This window comes from Mastacembelus armatus, chromosome 14, assembly GCF_900324485.2.
Source record: "Mastacembelus armatus chromosome 14, fMasArm1.2, whole genome shotgun sequence".
NCBI classification, from domain to species: Eukaryota; Metazoa; Chordata; class Actinopteri; order Synbranchiformes; family Mastacembelidae; genus Mastacembelus; species Mastacembelus armatus.
The window spans coordinates 10,004,013-10,026,454 of NC_046646.1; the positions used below are offsets into that span (position 1 = coordinate 10,004,013).

General features: G+C 40.0%; 4 protein-coding genes across 11 annotated transcripts; 3 read left to right on the forward strand and 1 right to left on the reverse strand.

Moving 5' to 3' along the window:
• The first annotated feature begins 1,259 nt into the window (after positions 1–1,259).
• On the forward strand, positions 1,260–6,297 carry plp1b (proteolipid protein 1b). 3 transcript variants are annotated; one of them, XM_026329423.2, is made up of 7 exons: positions 1,260–1,413; positions 3,370–3,556; positions 3,659–3,815; positions 4,076–4,253; positions 4,521–4,594; positions 4,790–4,855; positions 5,297–6,297. In XM_026329423.2, exons 1-7 carry the CDS (start codon positions 1,410–1,412, stop codon positions 5,366–5,368), a joined length of 738 nt encoding a protein of 245 aa, XP_026185208.1. In that variant the 5' UTR covers positions 1,260–1,409; the 3' UTR covers positions 5,369–6,297. The 3 variants fall into 3 exon arrangements, with proteins under 3 accessions (XP_026185208.1, XP_026185207.1, XP_026185209.1); XM_026329422.2 differs by lacking the exon at positions 1,260–1,413 and adding an exon at positions 2,653–2,996; XM_026329424.2 differs by lacking the exon at positions 1,260–1,413 and adding an exon at positions 2,661–2,965.
• A 119-nt stretch (positions 6,298–6,416) lies between these two features.
• LOC113143547 (zinc finger protein 185) lies at positions 6,417–16,486 on the reverse strand. The gene is made up of 10 exons (XM_026329246.2): positions 16,367–16,486; positions 15,683–15,721; positions 15,490–15,601; positions 14,977–15,054; positions 8,044–8,124; positions 7,851–7,921; positions 7,135–7,708; positions 6,984–7,025; positions 6,719–6,821; positions 6,417–6,621 (listed from the first exon to the last, which is right to left on the reverse strand). The coding sequence occupies exons 2-10, from the start codon at positions 15,690–15,692 to the stop codon at positions 6,517–6,519; spliced, it is 1,176 nt and encodes a 391-aa protein (XP_026185031.1). The 5' UTR covers positions 15,693–15,721; positions 16,367–16,486; the 3' UTR covers positions 6,417–6,516.
• Positions 8,956–15,754, forward strand: LOC113143546 (tigger transposable element-derived protein 6-like). 4 transcript variants are annotated; one of them, XR_003297043.1, is made up of 3 exons: positions 8,956–9,207; positions 11,059–11,162; positions 15,524–15,754. XR_003297043.1 is itself a non-coding variant. In XM_026329243.1 (2 exons), exon 2 carries the CDS (start codon positions 11,066–11,068, stop codon positions 12,362–12,364), a length of 1,299 nt encoding a protein of 432 aa, XP_026185028.1. In that variant the 5' UTR covers positions 8,956–9,207; positions 11,059–11,065; the 3' UTR covers positions 12,365–13,947. The 4 variants fall into 4 exon arrangements, 3 of the variants coding, with proteins under 3 accessions (XP_026185028.1, XP_026185027.1, XP_026185029.1); XM_026329243.1 differs by lacking the exon at positions 15,524–15,754 and having other exon boundaries at positions 11,059–13,947; XM_026329242.1 differs by lacking the exon at positions 15,524–15,754 and having other exon boundaries at positions 8,959–9,013; positions 11,059–13,947.
• Positions 16,487–18,752: 2,266 nt separating the features above from the next.
• Positions 18,753–21,336, forward strand: cwc15 (CWC15 spliceosome associated protein homolog). Of its 3 annotated transcripts, none has more exons than XM_026328540.1 (7): positions 18,753–18,807; positions 19,743–19,887; positions 20,066–20,178; positions 20,300–20,397; positions 20,501–20,611; positions 20,733–20,863; positions 20,977–21,336. In XM_026328540.1, exons 2-7 carry the CDS (start codon positions 19,757–19,759, stop codon positions 21,104–21,106), a joined length of 714 nt encoding a protein of 237 aa, XP_026184325.1. In that variant the 5' UTR covers positions 18,753–18,807; positions 19,743–19,756; the 3' UTR covers positions 21,107–21,336. The 3 variants fall into 3 exon arrangements, with proteins under 3 accessions (XP_026184325.1, XP_026184326.1, XP_026184327.1); XM_026328541.1 differs by having other exon boundaries at positions 18,772–18,807; positions 19,746–19,887; XM_026328542.1 differs by lacking the exon at positions 18,753–18,807 and adding an exon at positions 18,828–18,934.
• The last annotated feature ends 1,106 nt before the right edge of the window (positions 21,337–22,442 follow it).

The following is a 22,442-nucleotide window of genomic DNA, read 5'->3' on the forward strand; positions in this document are numbered from 1 at the left end:
ATTGTCAACATTATTGTTTATTCACATCTCACAAGTAAAGCTGACAACCATTATACACACTCAGATCCAGTACTGAGGTTAATTATTACTCCTTGTGTCTTTCTCTTGTTTCTTCATTGGCATCATTCCTCTGAACTCTTCACTTTCATCTTAAATGGTGTCATTAATCCTGTCAACATACTAATGAATGGATCTGTTGTTGCTCAGGGTTAACAGACAATAGGCCCTAGACTAAAAATTCAAATCAAACAATTTACCAGTCCACAAGGCTGTTTAGACTTTGACGCAGCATCTTAAAAGGAAGCTCAGTCCCATAATTATTACCCAGTTGGTAAAATAGCACTGTCTCCTCCTCGCTTGAAGCCTTGGTGTGTAACCAAAAAAAACAAAAAATCTGGGTTAGTGATGCAAACTTATGAAGTGTAGTCTGTTAGAAATACTGATAGCATTTCATTTAAATCTCATGCAATATGATGTAATAACACAGGACAGGCCCTTTTGCTTGCCATAGGCAATAAAAATAGGATGAGGGGCTTCTCCAAAAACAGAAAGGATAGCATGGTGTTTTCTCCTGCTCCACACTGGCTCCTTTGTACTGAACCCTGCTTTGACATCAACTGGGTCAAACATGAGGGAGGGAGGGAAGGAGGGCAGCAGCTGGACCCGACCATCAATGTCACCCTTGTTGTTCAACTTCATCAATGTCCGTCAGTGGCGTTTCAATTTATTTCTCTTTCATCTGTGCATACCTAGCTATCTCTTTGTGTCTCTGAAGATGGGGATCCTCAGACCTGTTTATTGTATCTAGGACATGATGTGTGCAGGCAGACAATTCATGATGACAATAAAAAGATAACCTATCGAAAGTTAGAGAAAAAGTTTTTAAAAAAGTGCACAATTTATTAAACTTGTGGTGAAAACATTAAAAAATCACTAACTAGTTAGGGCTAGTTAATTTGCAATGTACAAAGCAGACAAAACCTGAGCATTTCTGTCTATGAATATTACTGTTATTATAGAATTGATTTAATTTGTGCTTAATAAGTATATAAAGTATGCATGCCAAAATTTTCCCGTTTATTACATTAGGCATTAGAATTAGTCAGAACAGCTAAAATAAAGTAAAACATCAAATACCAATAAAAAAAAAAAAATCATATGAGATTCTGTGACCTGCTCTCTGTACCCAGCCCTGAACCCACGGCTCTATAAATAATGACTGGCAGCTGAAATGGGACTTTGTGACTTTAAGATGTGACTCGGGGAGATGTGGTCTATCTATTGTTGATGAGACAAAAGCGCGAGTCAGATTCATATAGGAGTGGCGGGGAATAACTTCTCATATCCTCATATCACAGTCACAAAGCTGCCCAGCAAAACTTCAATAACCCCCGCACTTCTGTCTGGACATGGGTGAGTGCACAGAATTTTTAATAACTCTTATCGTCTATTATTAATGGGATTTGAAAATGTGAATTTCAATAAGTTACTAATGTTGCCTCTAATATGTCCCTTCTGTCCTTACACATCATTTTACTCTCTGTGGACAAGACTCGCTGCAAATTAATCCTGTGTTTTGATTTATCAGATTCCTAATTGACCACTGATTCACCCTTTTCCCTTCTTCTTAATGTACTCTACATTAGTAGTCTGCATTAGTTTAACATGCAATGCTGATATTAGAAGACTGAAAAGAAAACAGCACGTGTTCATCCAGTCTCATTTCAATAGTGCACAAACTTCTCATTACCTGCTCTCACCACTCTAACCACTCAGCTTCCACTAACATATAGTGGAAGCTGAGTGGCTGACAGAGATGAGGAGTGACTCTCATCATACCAAGGCCATGCCAGGTCACACATGTGAGAGAGCTCAGATACTCCCACATGTGTCACTGGTATAAATTAGTATCTTTTCATGAGATCCAAACAGCTCCTGTTAACCATTTCTTCTCCCTTCCTAACAACTTGCACGCTAACTTCCACACACTGCAACAACTTTGGAGTCCTGATTGATTATCTGACATGTCCTGTAAAATGCACTGATGCCTTTTCCACTGAATTCAAAAAGAGAGTGTGGCATGTATCACTCTATCACTGTAACCACTGTTACAGCAGGGCACAGCTGAAGCGTGGGTGTCTACAGGCACCAGCATTTCAGTATTTTTTGATCTTCCCACTGTTACTATTTATACTTAGTAGGAGTTTGTGTAACTCACAACCTCTGTTTATTCCAAAATCCTGTAATTTGTAAAAACGTTGGAATGATTTATCACAGTGGATTGTGCAGTCATCTAAGGAGTTTGCAGTGTGTAGCAGCAAAAGTTGAATTTTGAGCAGAGTTGTTGTTGTGAAGATATTCAAATTACCCCTCTGGTTCATTATGCTTCCACCCACTCTTTGAACACTTGAACCCAGCCCCCCACTGGCGTTGGCACTCGGAGCTATGGTACCAGTCTCAGCCAGATGTGGGTGGAGGATGGCCTGAGTAGTGACATTGCCATTGGTGCTGAGATGGTCCTGGTGACCCCCTTGCCACCACATACTACTATGTGTGTGTGTGTGTGTGTGTGTGTGTGTGTTTGTTTTGTGGCACTATGGTCTTTGTTTGTTTGACATCACTGCCCTTTGTTCCTCTCTAATCATGGAAAAGACAATGGATCTTGTATCCGCAGCCACAAATAGAAGCTCTTTCTTCAGGGCCCCAAAGCAAAGTGTTTCACTATCATCTCTCATTCGCCTGGTGACGGCTGTGACCGCTCGAGAAAGAGGGCTGGACCAGAGCTAGTAGGGGCAGAGCTGTGGGGTGCTGGTACAAGCAGACGGGCTTTTACATACGGATGATATCAGCGCAGAGAGGCTTATTTTACAGTAGCAATACCTTGTAGGCAGCACTGTACATCACTGGTTGGCACTGGGATCTTTCTTGTTGTGGAGTACAGGATCAAAAGCAGCAAATGTTTCCGGTCAGACAGCCTTGGCTTTGCAAAGCCTTAGGTGCTTTCTTCTATCCCATTTCTGCCAATGCATGTATTAACACTGTGGATATTTGCTACCTGCTTCAACAGCTCAGCTTACACTGGAAGAAGTGCATGAGATTGTCGTGAAGTCAGTTGTGACTGCTTTTGTTTGGACGCTTTATTGGGAATCGCTGCTTGAACTTGTTTATCCCCGCTGTCTAATTTTTTTTCTGTTGCTTTCTTGCCTGTTGGTGGGGTTTGGTGTATGCTCATGGATTTGCAGACAGAGGGAGGCCTTTTTCATAGCTCCCCCACAGGGTGAAAGAGTTGCCCCACCGTGACGTAGATGTGCTGTGTGGTTATATGTGCGGTCTGTGCCGCCTGTGTGCTGATATATTATGCCCCCTCAGGTTGCTATGATTGCTGTATCCGGTGCATTGGGGCAGTGCCCTACCCATCCCTGGTGGCCACCTTGCTATGCTATGCTGGCATGGCATTATTTTGTGGCTGCGGGCACGAAGCTTTGACCCAGACTGAAGTCCTTGTCGAGACTTACTTCGCCCGCAATGTTCAGGACTATGCGGTCATGACCTCCTTGTGAGTGATGCTGCATTAACTTCTCTCAATTTTTTTTTTTTTTTGTCCCTCTCAAAAATTGCTTCACTTTACTCTTTGACTGTTTTTCCTGTATTTTCCCAGTATCAAATATTTCCAGTATGTGCTCTATGGCCTGGCATCATTTTTCTTCCTCTATGGCATCCTGCTTCTGGCTGAGGGTTTCTACACCACCAGCGCTGTCAAGCAGACCTTTGGTGAATTCAGGAGCACCCAGTGTGGCCGCTGCCTCAGCCTGACGGTGAGAACGTGGATGGGGGAGAAGAGAGGAGGGGGGAGGAGATAAAGAGGGAGGAGAAATATGACATCAGGTCATTTCTGAATGCTGATTTGTTTTTAGCCCCTAACCTCAATGAAATATTCTTTGTTTCCACGCTTTCTACACAGAATCGTGAATTATGATGCATAGATGATTTAACGACACCATATTTATCACAGTGAGACCTGACCTTCTATGCCACATTTCTCTGACTTTATGTGCTTCACTGTTTATTTCAACAGTTTATCATAGTGACGTACATCTTGGCCTTCATTTGGCTGGCAGTGTTTGCCTTCACTTCTATCCCAGTGTTCTTCTTGTTCAACATGGAGCAGACTTGCCACAACATCAACATCCTGGCTGAAACAACCCCCAGTATTAATCAGCATGCCTGGATTTGTATGGACGCCAGGCAGTATGGTGCGTTGTTCTTATAATGACTGACTGTATATCCACCTGAACAGAATGTTAATGTGTCCTGAATTAATCAGTGGGGAGTGAGAAACTGCTCATTCAATCAGTTATGAAATAATGAAGATAACTATTCCTTTATCTTTTTTTTTTTTTTTTTTTTACTGCTGCTTCATTCATATTCTGCATGCATATGCAGGAACTTAAATGCATCATAAGTCATCGTGATTCAGGAATGGTAAGAGATAAATCACTTACGTCATTTCTTCATTTAAGGTCTGCTTCCTTGGAATGCAGTGCCAGGCAAGGTTTGTGGAATGACCTTGGCATCTATTTGCAAAACCAGCGAAGTGAGTAGAAGAATCCAATATTCCCTTTTACACTGTTCAGTATTTCCTGTCAGCACCCTCACATTAAAATCAGTGTTCAGATTGAATGTAAAATCTATATACTATACTAGGGTGAGTAAATGAGCCTACAAAAATACAAGGAAATGGGTCGATTCTCTGAATAAATATTAAACCAACCTGTGTTATGTCTTGCAGTTCTACATCACCTATGACCTGTACATAGCTGCATTTGCTGGTGCTGGGATCACTCTCTTAGCTTTGGTGAGTCTTTTTTTTTTTTTTTTTTACAGGTTAAATATTTCATATATTTATCTATATTTTTAAGCTTGTTATCAGCAATTGAACCACACTGTTCACAAGAAAGAGTAATGACCTAGTAATGATGCTGTCAAAGTCATTTTCATTATGAGCAGCAAAAGCAAAATTCTGCATTGAAGCGGATGAGGCAAAAATCAGAAAATGATATCTCCAACTCTGAGCAAATCAAACTACCTGTATGTAGATACCACAGGAAAACATGGATTTTTGTAATTTGGGCGGACATCTTTTTAGGAAAATGATTTATAGTGGAGCCAAATCAATGTTACCCGTTTGCTTCTCCGTAATGATAATAATTATTCCAGCATAAATGTGCAAACCCATTTTTTTCAGTGTTTTTCCTGTCTATTCCTTCTCCCTCCATATTAATGTTTTCCTTTGCAGTTTGTGTACATGGTTGCCACCACCTACAACTACGCAGTCTTGAGGTTTCTGGGCAGGAAAGGTGTCCGCTAAGTGCAACATCTCCATCCCCATCAACCGATCCTCTGGCTATGAGACGGACAGTCAACCTATGCAATACTCGATTTTTGTTCATCCTCATGGGAACAGCAACTTCCAAATCTGGATCGCCTGCTAGTATTTCTTTAGATGTGATCAATAACAGACAAACACTTCCCATCACTGTTTAGTGTGAACAACAGACAGAGAGATGAAGATAATTCAGCCCCAGCAGCGAGCTTTGGCCTCCTCAAGTCCTCTCTCAGATGATTCTCTTAGCTTTGTTGTTCAATTCTCTCTTGCAGGATGTTTCTCTCTCATTTTATTCTTTTTGTGGAGCTTCATTGGTGCTGATGCTTTTGGCAGATTGTGGTATATTATGTTTCATGAAAAGATGCAGAATGGTGACAGCTTGCCTCACAAATCATAACTGCATGTCCACCTTTCAGTGTTTACTTATGCATATACTAGTTCTGAGTATGAGTTTACTGCTGCCTCATTATCACCATCACATGTAGTAACATTGTGTGAACTAAAGGAAGTGAAGCTGAATGTACCATCATTTTCTGCAAGAGTTAGGTACATGCTCCTATCTCCTTTTGTGTTTTCACTTACTACATGTGTACTTTGCATTGACTTGTAACACATTCACGCTTTGTTTAAATGCCACAGTGTAGGGAGAAAACAAATATTTCGATTGATTTTCCTACAAGTGTTTCAGTTACTGCTTAAAATAAGCTGTTTTTATGTCACTGAGTTGTTGATGCTTCAATAACTTGCCTCCAGGTGACTTATGCTTGATGTGTAGCACTGCTATTGAGTGTTGTAGGTGCTCATTTACAATTAAGACGGATTCAACCATTTAATTCTGAGGCAATAAACTGTGACTTTATTTTAAACATATATAGCATGTTGCAATAAAAATGATTTGTGTTGATTGTGAAGTGTTTTATTTAAGCATTTTTTGACAGCTATTACAACAATATTGTGCTATCAAAGCCTGTGTCATAAATTCTTAATCTTGACAATACACTATGGTCAAAAAATCTTTCAGCAGAGAAATTGTTTAAAAATTGAAAACCAAAAAAGGCAACAGTGGTGGGGTTTTCACCCAAAAAACACATTAAGCACCGGATGCATGGAGTCTTTGTCCCGGTTAGGCTTCAGGTCCGGAAAGCTTTCAAAAAGCAGCCATCACATTGGATCATTTGGTTATGCAGGAACATGGGGGTGAGCAAATCCCCCAGGGCCTTGGTACACACACCACACTACAAAACATAATCAGCATTAACATTATTCAAGTGAAAAGAACATATTAATCAATATAAGCACAGATAGAGAGTATGGGCAACTGAAAGAACAAACCTTTAAACAATCAGGGTGGCAGATCACCGGAGGGTCACTGAGTGTGATCTTGACATTTCCATCCATTGTTTGGTCACAGAATGAACAAACAGCTTTGCCGTCCCTGAGGTATGGAGGAAATGATAAAAAGATTAACAGCCTCGTTAATATTTGTGGGTGAACTTTGGGACTATACCATAAAAACGTGTGATGACTTTAATTGCTTACTTTGCATAACATAAAGTTTGTTATTTCAAACTGTGTTATTTTTAAAGTGAGACATTACCTGGTGTGTTTCTCAGTGGGTGGGTGATATCTAAGTCCAAGGCTTTCGGAATCATAAACATACAATAAAATGCATTTTATAGTGCAAGTGACACCAAATAATACTATATGAAAAACATGTCATGTTATTCTGGTTTAAAGAGCTCACTCACGTGTTGGTAATATCAGCAGTGGGTGGAACTTCAGAAGTTTTAGCTGTGGGTGATGTTTTGACGGCGTCAGTTCTTGGTGGCATTTCAGCAGCACCAGCTTTGGTTGAGGCTTCAGTTGTGGATGGCGCTTCAGCAGCTTCAGCAGCATTAGTTGTGGGCAGCACCACATCTAATGCATCAGTCAGTTCAATGGCTTGACCTGACTTAGACTTTTTCTGAGCAGCTCCACCTTCCGAATTAATTACAGTCTGAAAAGCATCTTTGACACTTACCTTCATCACACAATCTGCTTTCTTGGGTGTTGGCTTAACACTTTGCTTACTAGTGTTGTCAGGTTGGACTTCACACTTTACTTCTTCCACTCTGGTCTTTAAAACTGGTTCTGCAAGGACCACTGGGACCTCAGCAGAGAGTTCACTGCTACCTGTACCAGCCACAGCAGAGGTTTTTGCAACCTTGGTCTCACTGTGTTCTACACTTGGCTGCTCCACTGATGTATGAACCTTTTCTCCCTTATTTACTGCTGTTGTGTCGGGAGCTGGTCGCTCAGCTGGCTGTACCGGACACACAGCCTCTGTTGAAGAAACAGATTCTGCCTCATTTTGGATAAATTTTTTTCACATGAGCATCTGCAGAGACCTCAGGAGCCCCTTTAATGCATTCTACATTTGACTGGCTAAGTGGTGTCTTAGCATTTTCTGGCTCGTCTTTTGTACTTTTGCTGGTGACTGGTTTCTCTGGTTGCACCGTTCCATTTTCTGCTTGTTTTTTAATTGATGTCCGTGGCCTGTAACAGAGGAAATTACTTATTTCTACTCATGAAACACACATTTGAATAGAAATTCCTTGGCATCATTAAAAGCCATACTTGAAGTTAGAGTTAGAAGGGAGATGCTATCATATACTAACTCTGTATCATCTCTGGCCTCCTTTGTTGATCCCTCAGGCTGAGCATCTTCTTGGAGAGGATTTGCTTGATCAGCTGAATTGCTAAAACAAAGAACAGAAAATGATAAACTTACAAAGTTCATAAATCTGGCATTAGCACATAATATTTGTTTTTAATGTTCAGACAGACTTTATATATTTTAATAATGCAAACCTCAAAACAAATGGATTTGCAGTTCAGCAGTTTTTAATTAAAATTCAGCATATACAGATAGACCATCCTTCAGATGGAGCAAAGTGCGTGTTTTGGGAAGAGGGCAGAATGAAGAATCTACTGATCCACAGGGTAATAGTTAAACACCTTAAAAAGAACCTTGGTGTTTATAAGACACATCATTGGAAAAAGCAAAACAAACTATGTCTTTCTAATTAATTATTCATTAAGATATTTTAACATTTCTTCAGCTTAAAAATGCCACTAGAATTAAATGGATCCAAAAGGGATGGATCTCAACCATGATTTTTCCTCTCATACATACAGTAAATGTGTTAACTATTCATCTATGACCTGAACAAAACAATGTTAATTTTAAAAAGTCCAACCTACATCACAGGATGAGCACAGCCAATTACACATCGGCCTACAGGACACCAGTAAATGCTCTATATCCAATTAGGTTAGATGGTATGACTAGCGTTCACCTCTAAAAGTGGCATATGATATAAATAATATATAACTCATAGCTTATTTCTTTTTTAAACTTCTTAAAATTTTATTTGATCCCTTTATAGCTGGACCATCCTTTGTCATTTGCGTAGTGTAATGCAACGTATTAATTTTTATCCCTAGAATTAAACCCTTATTTTGTAACAGGAACCTTAATACTTTTGTTTTGAAGACATCTTTACTTAAGTTCCGGTTTCGTTCCGTTGTCTCGGTTTGGGAAGCAGCACTTTCAAGCTAGTCATGGAAGTGCATGATGCAAACACAGTAAGAACCTAACTAATTTTAACTGTGCGCGACCTACAGACATGTGGCAGCGGGTGTGGAAGGACGTCGGTCACTCGTCTCGTTTTGTAGCCTAATTTTGTCTCACGAAACCACATGTGGGTCATAAAAGGTGCGCGGCGTCTGAACCGAGGAGGACGAGTTGAGCCTCAGTAAACTTAGGACGACGACAGTCAGTAAGTACCCAGTCAGTCAGTCAGTCAGTACACAGTGAGTCAATCAGTCAGTAAATACCCAGTCAGTCAGTCAGTCAGTACACAGTGAGTCAATCAGTCAGTAAGTAACCAGTCAGTCAGTACACACTGAGTCAATCAGTCAGTAAGTACCCAGTCAGTCAGTACACACTGAGTCAATCAGTCAGTAAGTACCCAGTCAGTACACAGAGTCAATCAGTCAGTAAGTACCCAGTCAGTCAGTACACAGTGAGTCAATCAGTCAGTAAATACCCAGTCAGTCAGTCAGTCAGTACACAGTGAGTCAATCAGTCAGTAAGTACCCACCCAGTCAGTCAGTCAGTCAGTACACAGTGAGTCAATCAGTCAGTAAATACCCAGTCAGTCAGTACACAGTGAGTCAATCAGTCAGTAAGTACCCAGTCAGTCAGTCAGTACACACTGAGTCAATCAGTCAGTAAGTACCCGGTGAGTCAGTCAGTCAGTCCACAGTGAGTCAATCAGTCTGTAAGTACCCAGTCAGTCATCAGTCAGTACACAGTGAGTCAATCAGTCAGTAAATACCCAGTCAGTAAATACCCAGTCAGTCAGTCAGTCAGTACACACTGAGTCAATCAGTCAGTAAGTACCCAGTCAGTCAGTCAGTACACACTGAGTCAATCAGTCAGTAAGTACCCGGTGAGTCAGTCAGTCAGTCCACAGTGAGTCAATCAGTCAGTCAGTACCCAGTCAGTCAGTCAGTACACACTGAGTCAATCAGTCAGTAAGTACCCGGTGAGTCAGTCAGTCAGTACACAGTGAGTCAATCAGTCAGTCAGTACCCAGTCAGTACCCAGTCAGTCAGTCAGTACGCAGTCAGTCAGTCAGTCAGTCAGTACAGACAACCACACTATGGTTTCTGTAGCTGAAGGTGCTGAGTTAACTGGGTCAATAAACATCCAGAAAACGAGCAGGTGAAGATCAACATTTCTAGGAACCTGGACAAGACGAATATTAAAGTCTAAGGTCCGTTAAAACCTGCCAGGTCATTTATGTTCAGAGTGAAATTAGTCAAATATGACTTTGTTTTAGTAAATACATTTAAGATAAACTGATCTGACACAGTATCCCTACACGTCGTGTTTATCAAAGCTTCAATCTTCACTAGCAAACATGACAGGTGTTTTAGATCCGGAGCCAGACGTGAAGAAAATGCAGCAACATGATTTATTTTGTTCTGTTTTTAAAACTTGAAGTGCTTTATTCATGTAAAACAGATGGATCTGGTTTAACTAGCACGGTGATGGCAGTTCTGACCCGGAGCGGGTTGTCTGTAACACTGCTTTTCCTCTTCTATTGTCATCAGAGGTTTATTAGAAAGGTCTAAGATGGTCAGTAGGTTCTTATTACCTGTTTGACAAACTTTAGGTGTTGTAAAAACAGAATCAGCTGAAAAATAGAAAGTTCAGATTTATAGCTTCACTTCATTTAACAACAACTCCAACTTTCTGCATCCATCTCTGCAGTAAAAATAAAAGCTGGATGTTGGATTTGTTTATTTTTGTTTTGTTTTGTTTTTTTTTTTTGCTCTGGTTCTTGAGCATTGCATTAGTGAGCCACAACAGATTGGACAGCCATCTCATTAAAACTTGGATCAAAATGAGGAAGTGGCATAATCCCTGTGCAAGAAAAAACCTATAAATAGCTGAGAGCTGTTAGTGGCTCATTGTTGGCAAGGTGAAAGTGTGCACCTTATTATTTTAATTAAGTGATGTCGAAAATGAATTATTGCCTGCGTTTAGTTTTGTGATTGTGATGATAATACTGACTAATTAAAACTGATTTGTTGGTTTTGCATTGCCTGTGTCATCCTAGACTCAAAATGCCGTCGAGAAATCATCTTGATAAAATTGGGAGGAAAAAGAAGAAGAAATGGACGGAGGAGGCCATGGAACGTGCGCTGATCGAGGTGAAATCTGGTAGGTGCACTGTGAGACAGGCTGCCAAGGAGTTTGGGGTCCCTAAATCTTCACTCGGGGACAGAGTCAGTGGACGGGTGACACCAGGGAGTCGCAGCGGGCCCGCTCAGCTTATAACATCTGCCGATGAGGAGCTGTTAGTGGAGTTCTCCTTATACATGTCCAAGCACGGATTCCCACTAACTAAACAGCAGCTGGTGTCCTTTGCCTCGTCCATTTATAAGCGGCAGCACCGCAGGGTGGCATTTTCCAAGCTGGGCCAGACCTGGTGGCTCAATTTTAGAAAACGGCAAGAAAAGAACATTACCATTCAGCCAGCAGACAACGTTGTACGTGGGAGGACAGTATGTGTGAGGAAGGAAGCAGTGGATCAGTTTTTTCATTTACTGAACACTGTCATGGACACTCATGGGCTCAGAGACAAGCCTCACCAAATCTTCAACTGTAATGAGACAGGCTTTCAGCTGGGCAGGAAGAGGGTGATTCTCCCCAAATCTGCCAGTCTGGGCTACAAGCCAGCGCCAGGCTCAAGGGACCACGTCTCTGTCCTGGCTTGTTTTAGTGCAGCTGGAGATGACATTCCCCCATTTATCATCTATTCCAAGGCCTATCCAGGGGGAGTGTGTTACAAGACACAAGGGCCCCCAGATGCCCTTTATGGATGGTCAGACTCAGGCTGCATCACCTCTGACCTCTTTAAGAAGTGGTTCCTCAAACATTTTCTTGTGCACGCACAAAAGCAGCGTCCACTGCTACTGATTTTTGACGGCCACAAGTCGCCTGTGAACCTTGAGGTGGTGGAGGCTGCTCGCAAAGAGGATGTCATCCTCTTGTGCCTTCCACCACATTGCTCTCAAATCCTGCAGCCGCTTGACACAGGTCTGTTTGCGCTGCTGAAGCAGCATTTTGCAGCAATGATAGGTGATGGCTGTGGCACTGACACTCACTTTGCAGTGAGCAAAAAGGAATTCTCAGTTGTATTTAAAGATTCGTATCAGGTAGCGAAGGAAGAGGAGGGTGTTGGGATTGTTAAGGAAGGCTTTAGGAAATGTGGCATCTACCCGCTGAGCCACTTCGTCATCAGCGAGGGCCATTTAATGCCGTCGCAGGGCATGGGCCCAGTAGCTGGACCCTCCTTATCTACATTAGCACAGGGTTTGCAAACTGTCGAAGATCTAACAGCTGCCGAACCCACCTCATAGTTTATTACTAAGCAAGACTATCATCAGACATCAGTATCTTTGGGGAAAGAGTGATGACTGCACAATTCAGCAAAATCTGATCAGAATCGCACTAGTTCTGTAATTTGAAATACAGAATGGGTTTAAACTGCTGCTTGAATATCATGCACCACCTCCCCGAGCCTCCCTACAGACTGCTCTGCTTGTCAGCACACAAAAGAGAAATGGCTGTGTTGTGTTAATATGAATTACTTGTCAACCCTGTGCTCAGATATAGTGATTGTGTAATGTCTGAATGCTGCACAGCAGTGGATTCCCATCCTGTGGGGGCTCAAAGATAAATCTAAAAGAGTCAGAACATTTTTAAAGGAATAGAAAATATAGCTTGAATATAGGCTATATTTTTGCTAACCATACTTAGGTTTCTTTTTTTTCTGAGTATTCTGAAGTTGTTTGTTTTTGTGAAATATTGGAGGCTTTCATCACTTCAAGTCTCAGAGTCCTTCACATTGAAGTGTCTGAGAAAGAAAAAACTCTTCTTTGGTCGAGCTGCTCACGGACACATAAAGAGCCAGGGCAAGCTAAGAAAGTCTCATTCAGTTCATCCATAATAACAAACAGTATGTTGTGTGGCTTGCTTCATGTATTTACATACATATGGTCTTTTTTTTAACAATCTGTTGTTGCTTATTCACGACCAGCAGTGGTCTTTACCACCATTTCCCATAATCCCTGGGTGTTTACTGCCCAAATGTTGTAGCTCAATAGAACAGGCGAGTCCTTAAGTGAGTTGAGAGGTCACGTTTCCTACAGAAACAGCAGGACAGAGAGGAGCGAATGCTGTGAATTCTTTGGACAAGATGGATTACAACTAGACCTCCAAAAAGTTTCAGTTTCAGTGGTGTGGATGTCAGCCATGACCCGTGACTGGGTGTTGGAAGCAAACATTTTAGGGGCTCACAAACCAAAAAGGTCAGGATCTTCCACTTTGCAACAAATTTAAACAAAACCAATCATTTTATCTTATATGAGATTTTTGGCCAACCAGCCAGTTAAGCTAACTAAGGTCAAGCAGTACAAATACCATTTGTCCTTGCGGTAAGTGGCAGGTAGTCCTTGGGATAGATGCTGTGAGATAATTCTCTAAATAAGTTCTTTGCTAATCAGACAAGTAGTTTACTCGTTCAGTGTATATTTAACAGATGTAAAAGAACAGCTTCGCTGGTTTGAAGAGAAGGTACGAAGTAGATCTTCTCATAGTCAGTGTTCAAGCCTGCTGTGAAACTAACTGAGAATAAAGGCAGAAGCAATGTTTCTTTTACTTCTTACAAAATGAAAATGATACCATGTATTTGAAACCACTAATTCAGTTGTGAATCTTTTGAGTATTCTGAATGTACTTAGTCCATTAGATAATTATAAATGGAATATCTAAAATATTTAAGTACTACTGAGGGAAGTTGAATCCTTTCATGAATTTTGGGGATGAGTGTCTTTATACATAATTATATTCAAATATGTAATGTTTTCTATTTTCTCAGTGGAACAGCCTACAGTATGACCTCAGGGAGAAAATCCTGAATAAAGATACTTTTGTCTTGAAATACTGTATCTTTCAGCACAAATGCGCTCATGCTCTTAATAATTTACTAGAGGGGCTGTACTTGTGTGTGTGTGTGTGTGTGTGTGTGTGTGTGTGTCATGTATTTGGTAAGTCAGGTGATGTAATACCAATGCAATAGGTACAACTGACAACAATACCCAAACAATACTACTCCTGTATTTATTAATACTTAGAATTATTTTGAAATACAGTCAATGAATGTTTCAGAACATCCTGTCAATGTTTAAACATCAGCTCAATTTAAGTCTTTATTCATTTATAATAATTTAAAATGATTAAATACTATTTTTCAGAGATTTGACGAGTTTTGATGTAAAGACATTGTCATGACCACCAGAAATCTTTGTACAGCTGATCCATGTTTTTATTATTTTTATTAGAAACGTGAACGGACCTTTTTGGTCAAATATGCAGGTATTTTCCTCTGTGCTTGCAGAGGAAATAATCAGGTAAGGTTTGTATTCGGATTAATGCTTCAGTGACTTCAGGCACAGGGCAGTCAGCAGTGTACTGAAGATTATTTTTATGGATGCAGCAGCGCTAAGTTAACGTTTGTATGTTAATTCCACAGATGGTGATTTGTCCCTAAAGCCTAAAACTTTTTTTGTTGTTGTTCACTGACACAACACAATCAAATGACTTACAAACACGTCATACTGGGGATTTTTAAGACTGGAGTCTGCTCACCACGTTAGTTACAGTAAATAAATAAATAAAATGCTGATTGTCTCTCCGAAATGACCAATTTAGTAAGAACGCTGCTATAAATGATCAAAATATTACTTTCCACTTACCTTTTTTCTAATCACAAAATATGTTAAAGGTGCTTATGTGACAAAAGTAACATAAATAGTGGTGTAAAAGAAGCTCAGGAATTTGTTTCCTAACATGTTTCTTCCTGAGTTTTTGAGCAAAATTTGTTCGACATATTTGTCCTTTTTAAATCAATAAGATATAAGCATAAATATATTAATTAATCACACCGTCATGTTTCTACTGTTACACTCACCCAAATTTCTTTGCCATGGAGAGGACTTCTGACTTCTGCCTGACTGCCACAGGTGTGGGGTTCACTTCACACTCCATCCTGCAAGACAGAAGGAGTTACTGTAAATGTGCATCATGTTTGGTGCAGCATTTTTCTCTCAAACAGTGCAGGATGGAGGAATATTAGGAAAACTGGACAAAACTAAAAGGGACGCCAAGGTTTCAGTGTTGTTTCCTGCTACTACAACAGTCAGGAGGAAAACAAGATGGCTTCAGCTGCTTTGCAGTTTTTCACTTTTCAGAAAGCATAGAACTTTTTTTTTTTTTTTTTTTACAAAAGTGGATTTTATATTGTCTGATGTATGCAGTAATGTAAAGTAATGCAGTTTTGCTGATGCCATCAAATGTTAGTATGTTTTTAAAAATTGTGGTGCGATTGACTATCTGTGCCTCTTGGATATAAAACATGCTCTACACTGAGTAGAGATGGCCATGTTTTGATTGAGGCAGTGCAAGTGGAGGAGGTTTTGAGTACCCTGCTTTGTCTTGCTTTTCCTTTTCCGGTTTAGATTTGTGGATCCAGCTGGCATCTGTCTTCAGTGCAGTCCGCACCCTGGTGGCTTGAAACACCTGAGCTCTGTTAACATCTGAAACGCAGGCACTTTATGTCAGGATATTCTTGGATACCATGAACACCTGTGTAAATATTGCATCCAAGCATGACTTACCTTTTGACATGATGCTGATTTTTTTCTCAGATGTTCAACCTGGCAAAACAAAAAAGTTAATAAAATGCATTCTGGATGTTTTTTTTTTTTTTGTTTGGTTTCACATTTCATACAAATAAAAGAGCAGTCACTGTGTAGATATGTAGATAACTCTGGCATCCTGTATGTTTCCTGTCCTGTCTGCATATTTCTGTTTCCATATTATCACCAATGAGTTTAAACCTGCTTAATGGCCCAGCATATCATGTCATACACAACCTGTTAAACTGCTTTCTGCACCAACACAACTAAATGTAAAACTGATAGTATTCATCACTGAACTCACCATTCTGGGCAAATATTTTCTAGTAAAACTATTTAAAGAATAGGTAAAAAAAAAAAAAGAAATCACATTGATAAATTTAGTTTATAGTTACAATTCCTGGTGCGCACCACATTTCAATGTTAAAACAAAACCTGTTTAAAAATGACATCCTAGTGTAAACCATGTCATCTGGCTTATCTGTCTGTCTTTGAGCTCTTGTTAACATTTCAGTTTAAATCTCTTACGAGGAGTCTTCCTACAGGTTGTCCCAACACACGTTAACTTATTATGCACAGAAAATGAAAGCAGTTCGGACTTTGTGGAGTAGACGACGAACACCAGAACCAGTATGAAGCCCATGCACCAGATCGTGATCTCACCTGTCAGGTGTGTTGGTGCTGTCAGAGCAGAACGGTGTCGAGCCTCCTCTGAATCTCCGTATCACACTTTCACGGACAGATATACAGACACTTCAACCACAGTCCCCACCCCCTGTGACTGAAGGGCCTCACCTGGATGTTTCTATGCTGGTTGATGAAGTGGGTGGGTTGTTTGCATGACAATAATGTAGGCAGACAGACTTCATTTAGAGTTTTAAGTTGTGTGTTTACAGGTGAACTTTGCACCATGTAAACCAGCCCTACAATTTAGAACGTGGAGAAGTTTGTTCCCCCCTGATGTTAGCTTTGTATATAGTACACTGGCAATGAAGTAATGCAGCTAACTGCCTGACGACCTTTCACAATATTTTGTTACTCCATACCTGCAAAGAAAAATATTTTTTGTTGTTCCACTTAAAGAGATGCTAGGAATCAAGAGAAACCTGATTTTAAACTGCTTTGAATTTCATTTCCTGCCTTATCAGAACTTTTCATCATTTACACTAGAATGCATCCAAGTGAAATGGAAACCGGCACACACACACACACACAATACAAACGTAACCTCAGCTTTTTCTGTTAAATATTTTTACATTTTAATAGCCTCACAGCTCAAAGCTCACAGTTTGTCTTGTGGATTATTCACTCTATCTGGGGCAGAAATCTTATCAGCAGGTACCTCAAAATCTCACCATGTAAAATCCTGACTAACCTCATGATTTGATCATTTGGCTGAATGTGGAAATAATTTTATGCACTAATTCAGGTAAACAAATGCTTTAAATGTCCTTCGGTCAACACCTTAAATAAACGTAGTACACCTTTGGCACTGACGCACATGCACGGGTGTATATACTATAAATAAGACCACATCAAACAAAGAGGTCACCATGTAGTTTACAGAAAATCATTATAAAACTGTAAATAACATGGTTTGTTTTCAGAAGATTTGCTTTAAATTCTCTGTTCCCTTTTCTCTCTTATTCTCCTGTGGAAGACTGACACTTGACAAAGTGAAGGTTTTTTTAGACGTGCTGTTTGAATATTGTGTGGAATCCAGGTGAACTTCCTTCATTCGTTTGCCTTGTTGAACCTCAGCCAACATCTTCAGTAAAATTTCTTTGTAATCCCTCAGCATGATATCAAGATAAGACAGAAGTCACTGTGATGTATCACATACAGAAAATAAAGAACTGACATAACTAAATGGAAGTAGGTGTGATCCTGTAAGGAAACACGAGGATATACTTTACGCATTTTTGTATTATGACTTACTGTTCAAATGCAACTACTTTATTTTCCATCCATCCATCCATCCATGATCTATACCTGCTTATTCCTTAACCAGGGACACAGGGATCTGCTGGAGCCTATCCCAGCTCTCTTTGGGTGAAAGGCAGGGGTCCACCCTGGACAGGTCACCAGTCCATCACAGGGCCACATAGAGACAAACAACCTCACACACTCACACTCACTCCTATGGGCAATTTAGAGTCACCTATCAACCTGACATACGTGTTTTTGGACTGTGGGAGGAAACCACACAGAAAGGCCAGGTTGCAAACCCACAACCTTCTTGCTGTGAGGCAAAAGTGCTAACCACTCAGCCACCATGCTGTCTAGTTTAGTTTAATTTAATTTAATTTTTTGCTTTGTTAACTTTAAATGTTCTGATTTATGATTTATGCATCTCATAGTCATGTTTCAAAATCTCTTTGAGACAATAAAGTTGACAGCTTTACTGCCTTAATTTCTTCTTCTCTGCCTTAATTTCTTTTTCTCATATGCTAAGGTTAATTGAACAATTACTTTTTTTCTATTTTATTCTATTTTAGTTTTAAAAAGTGGTCATCTCTCCACCTCACTCTGCTACTAATACATGATAAGCATAATACATGATGAGATAAGATAAGATAAGATAATGTTAAAATACAGGCATGGACAGTAGCACTGACCCATGTGAGCTGTCATTAGAAAACTGTGACAGGACTGGACTGACAACATGTTTAAAGTAAGGTGATGGTGTTAGGTTTTATATTTACAGACCATTGTTACAAGGCTAATGCAGCTGGGAAAGTGTTATTTCTTTGTGTGTTTCAGCTGTACACAACTGTAAGATTGGCTTATCAGAATGTGCTTGCACAACCATCACCATACTCTATGCACTGTATATAAATATGGTATTTTTAAAAAGTTAGACCTAAAAATATATACATGTAAATGTAAAATAAATGTAAATATTTCACCAGGCATGTAAAAATAATAATGCTACATTTAAATACCTGTATAGCCTGCCAACTATGTATTTAGTATTCATGTCTGTACCTATGTGTTGACAGCAGCGCCCCAAGCAGAAGTCGCGTGTATATGTCGGTGTTTCTTCAGGATATGACGTTGTTAGTTGTGGCAGCGCTTCCTCTCTGTCCGGTGGTATCAGCTTTGTAAGTGTTGTCGCTCTAAAGTTGATTTCTCACATGGTTATCATTTTAAGTTTGAGTTCCTCTCAGGAAAAAATAACATTTTAAACCGTTCGTGTTGAACTTTCGCGGCGCACCGTCGGTCGGAGAGGCGAGTTAGTCATGTTTTGTTCCCCAGCATCGTTGTTAAACACCGTTAGCCTGCTAGTTAGCAACTTAGCTCCTATGGCTAGCTGGTACTTTTGTTTCAGCGTTACTTTTAGCTGATTATCAGCTTGTTTCTTTGATAATAGACGTAATGTGTCCCCCCAAAGAAATGAGAGCAATAGCCTGGGTTGTTGTTATTTCTTATTTATTATCGTGTTAGCAAAAAAGCCTTACCCACAGAATATGTTGTTTAGCTAGCTCGGTAGTGAATGTTTTTCTCCTATCTAATGTCTGACAGCTGGACACATTTTAGTTTGCAGCCTCACCAACTTCGCTGGGAAGTTTGTGACCTCAGTTATACAAGTCTTTATGTCAATAATAATAGTAATAATTTGTTTGTACCATGCTCCACAATGTTGTTGTCCTTGCTATATTACACAATCAAAACATTTGTCATTTTTAAGGGATACATCCCTGTCCCTGCAGACAAACTCTGGAGACTGTTGACTTTAGAGAGGGAATATAAAGTGTGTTTATATAAGATAAGGAGTTTGCTCCTCCATTATTGATACTTGTGATGAATTTCATGCTGATCATTTTTGCCAATAACCGTTTTGCCTAATTGACAACAGATACTAAGAAATAAATGCCTGTTATAATTCAAGTGTCTGTGCAGGCTCTTTGTGTCAAAAATGTACTTTTTTCGTCACTTTGTTGAGATCCTTACGGGACGGTGTTCACGGGTGGAGGTGTGTGCTGTTTGGAATATTACTTGGTTTTCAGTTCGTGTTTGTTCTCCTTATTTGCCACAGCAGAGCCATCAAAGATGACCACAGCTGCAAGGCCAACGTTTGAGCCGGCGAGAGGTGGGAGAGGTAAAGGAGAAGGGGATTTGAGTGCCCTGTCCAAACAGTATTCTAGTCGAGATCTTCCGGGTCACACCAAGATCAAGTACAGGTCAGCAGATCAAACATGAATGGAGTTGAGTTTTGGGTTTGGGTTGCACTGAGGTTCATACAGTAAAGTACCTTCCCTTCTGAACTGTTGTCAGCAACATGTTCCATCTGCTTATTCTTTATAATGAAAGAAAAATAGTAAAATATATACAAATCTATCTATGTTTTTCCAAACTCAGGCAACCTACCCAGGATGCCCCCGAGGAGGTGCGTGCCCGTGACTTCCGCAGAGAGCTTGAGGAGAGGGAGCGTGTAGCTGTACGTGACAAAACCAGAGAGAGGGCACCTAGAGGTTGGTCTTTCTAATGTTCACAAATGCCTTTTAGTGTATATTACCAACAAAGTTCCTCTATTATATGGTTATGCTCATGGAAACAACCATTTAAAATTCTGCACCAATTCTAATTTCTCAGAACACACCACCTCATCATCTTCATCATCCTCTTCAAAGAGGCCAAGGCTGGATCAGATCCCAGCAGCCAACCTTGATGCTGATGATCCTCTCACAGATGTAAGTGCTTTCACTGCAAGACTTAGTGAACACTTAGTGATTAAAGTTATTAAGCTCCCTGACTAATTATACTTATGTTATTTATTTATTTATTTTTTAATAGGATGAAGAGGATGAGGACTCTGAGGAGGACAGTGATGATGACGATACTGCAGCTCTTCTGGCAGAACTGGAAAAGATCAAGAAGGAGCGGGCTGAAGAACAAGAGCGCAAAGTAAAGTATAATTTCCCCACTGACGTATTAGTACCTGGACTGAAAGGACAGTCGCACTAAATTTAAGACGCAGGTTTGTTTAGTGATTTATTGTTTTGGGCGTTTTTTTCCCCCATCATAGGAGCGGGAGCAAAAGGCAGAGGAGGAGAGGATTCGCATGGAGAATATCTTGAGTGGAAACCCATTGATTAATTTGGCAGGGCAGCAGCAACAGATGAACCAGAATCAGAATGCATTCAGGGTCAAGAGAAGGTATCTGACATACACACATAACACACATGCATAATGTGACTGTTGTATTTTGTTGAAAAAAAAGTTTGTCTTCACTCACAGTAAATCAACAGCTCTTGTTGATATTTCTCTAGGTGGGATGATGATGTTGTGTTCAAAAACTGTGCCAAAGGAGTGGATGAGGCACGAAAGGAGAAACGCTTTGTCAATGACACACTGCGCTCTGAGTTCCACAAGAAATTTATGGAGAAATATGTAAAGTAAAGGACTTGTGTGAAAATTTTATTTTGTTGTGTTTTTTTAATCTCTTTTTTTTTTTTGGTCTCAACTCTCCAGTTGCCCCCTGTTCATCAAACAGTAAATGGCCTTCAAATATGTTATCTATTCAAATACATTTGTATCTGTGCAGTCAGCAGGTAAAATGCTGTATATAAGTTGGTGAGCTTTCTGTAGGTTTTTTAATTATGTCAATAAACAAAGAAAGATGGACAACATTGTTTTTTGAGTGTTTATCGAATTTTATTTTGGTACAAATTTTGTTTATTGCACACTGTCACATGAAGTTCTGACAATAGTTTTTATGCATTCATCTAAATGCACACTTTAAAAGAACTTTGGAAAATAAAGGTACTTGAATTCAAAATCAGACGTTAGTAAGAAAAAATACCAATGATTCTGTCGGTCCACGAAATTAGAATCAAAGTTTTTTCTGTCCTCAGTTCTTTGAAGGGAAATGTCCACTGTTGGAGTTTTGTACAAATCAGTTTCACATCAGTGCGGAGTGTGAATAGTCTTATTAAATCATGTTGCTTTAATCACATCATAGGACTGGAATAAAATGTATTGCAATTTCAGTGTACAGAATTGTTATAAACCCTTGTAATTTTGGAATTCATAGATATTTATTATACTATTGCAGGTTGTGGAAGTAATGGATATTCAGATTAGATATTAGACCTATACGTCTGTAGGGTTTACATGGAGTAAGGAAAAAGAAGTTGCTTTTTTGGTTTAACACAACAGTGTCAGGGAATGTACCAAATTACCTGAGACGAAGTGAATTGTTTACGTTATTCTGGGCTGTGTGAATGCTTTTGCTGATGGCAGATAATCTCCACGCACTTTCATCCATCCATTTTCTATACCTGCTTATTCCTATTTAGGGTCACAGGGATCTGCTGGAGCCTATCCCAGCTCTCTTTGGGTGAAAGGCAGGGGTACACCCTGGACAGGTCCCCAGTCCATCACAGGGCCACATAGAGACAAACAACCTCACACACTCACACTTACTCCTATGGGCAATTTAGAGTCACCAATCAACCTGACATACATGTTTTTGGACTGTGGGAGGAAACCAGAGTACCTGGAGAAAACCCACACAAGCACAGGGAGAACATGCACACTCCACACAGAAAGGTCCCTGATGGGTTTCAAACCAGGAACCTTCTTGCTGTGAGTCCACTGAACCACCGTGGTACCCAGAATAAAAATAAATGAAAGTGAGTTGGATCTTGTTAAACTTTTCCAGGAGCCAAGTATGAGAGGACCAAATCAGTGAAGTTCAGAGATATGGTAGTTACAGGACTTTATGGCACAGGGG

Excerpts from the sequence above, each read along its gene's own strand:
- plp1b (XM_026329422.2), top strand. The coding sequence starts at position 2,957 with ATGTTTCCGGTCAGACAGCCTTGGCTTTGCAAAGCCTTAG. Across the intron at positions 4,254-4,520 it reads TATGGACGCCAGGCAGTATG|GTCTGCTTCCTTGGAATGCA; the intron begins GTGCGTTGTTCT and ends TCTTCATTTAAG. Across the intron at positions 4,856-5,296 it reads GGATCACTCTCTTAGCTTTG|TTTGTGTACATGGTTGCCAC; the intron begins GTGAGTCTTTTT and ends TTTCCTTTGCAG.
- LOC113143547 (XM_026329246.2), bottom strand. Across the intron at positions 8,125-14,976 it reads TCCATGGCAAAGAAATTTGG|CAATTCAGCTGATCAAGCAA; the intron begins GTGAGTGTAACA and ends TCTTTGTTTTAG. Across the intron at positions 7,922-8,043 it reads GAGGCCAGAGATGATACAGA|GCCACGGACATCAATTAAAA; the intron begins GTTAGTATATGA and ends CCTCTGTTACAG.
- cwc15 (XM_026328540.1), top strand. The coding sequence starts at position 19,757 with ATGACCACAGCTGCAAGGCCAACGTTTGAGCCGGCGAGAGGTGGGAGA. Across the intron at positions 19,888-20,065 it reads CACACCAAGATCAAGTACAG|GCAACCTACCCAGGATGCCC; the intron begins GTCAGCAGATCA and ends TTCCAAACTCAG. Across the intron at positions 20,179-20,299 it reads CAGAGAGAGGGCACCTAGAG|AACACACCACCTCATCATCT; the intron begins GTTGGTCTTTCT and ends CTAATTTCTCAG.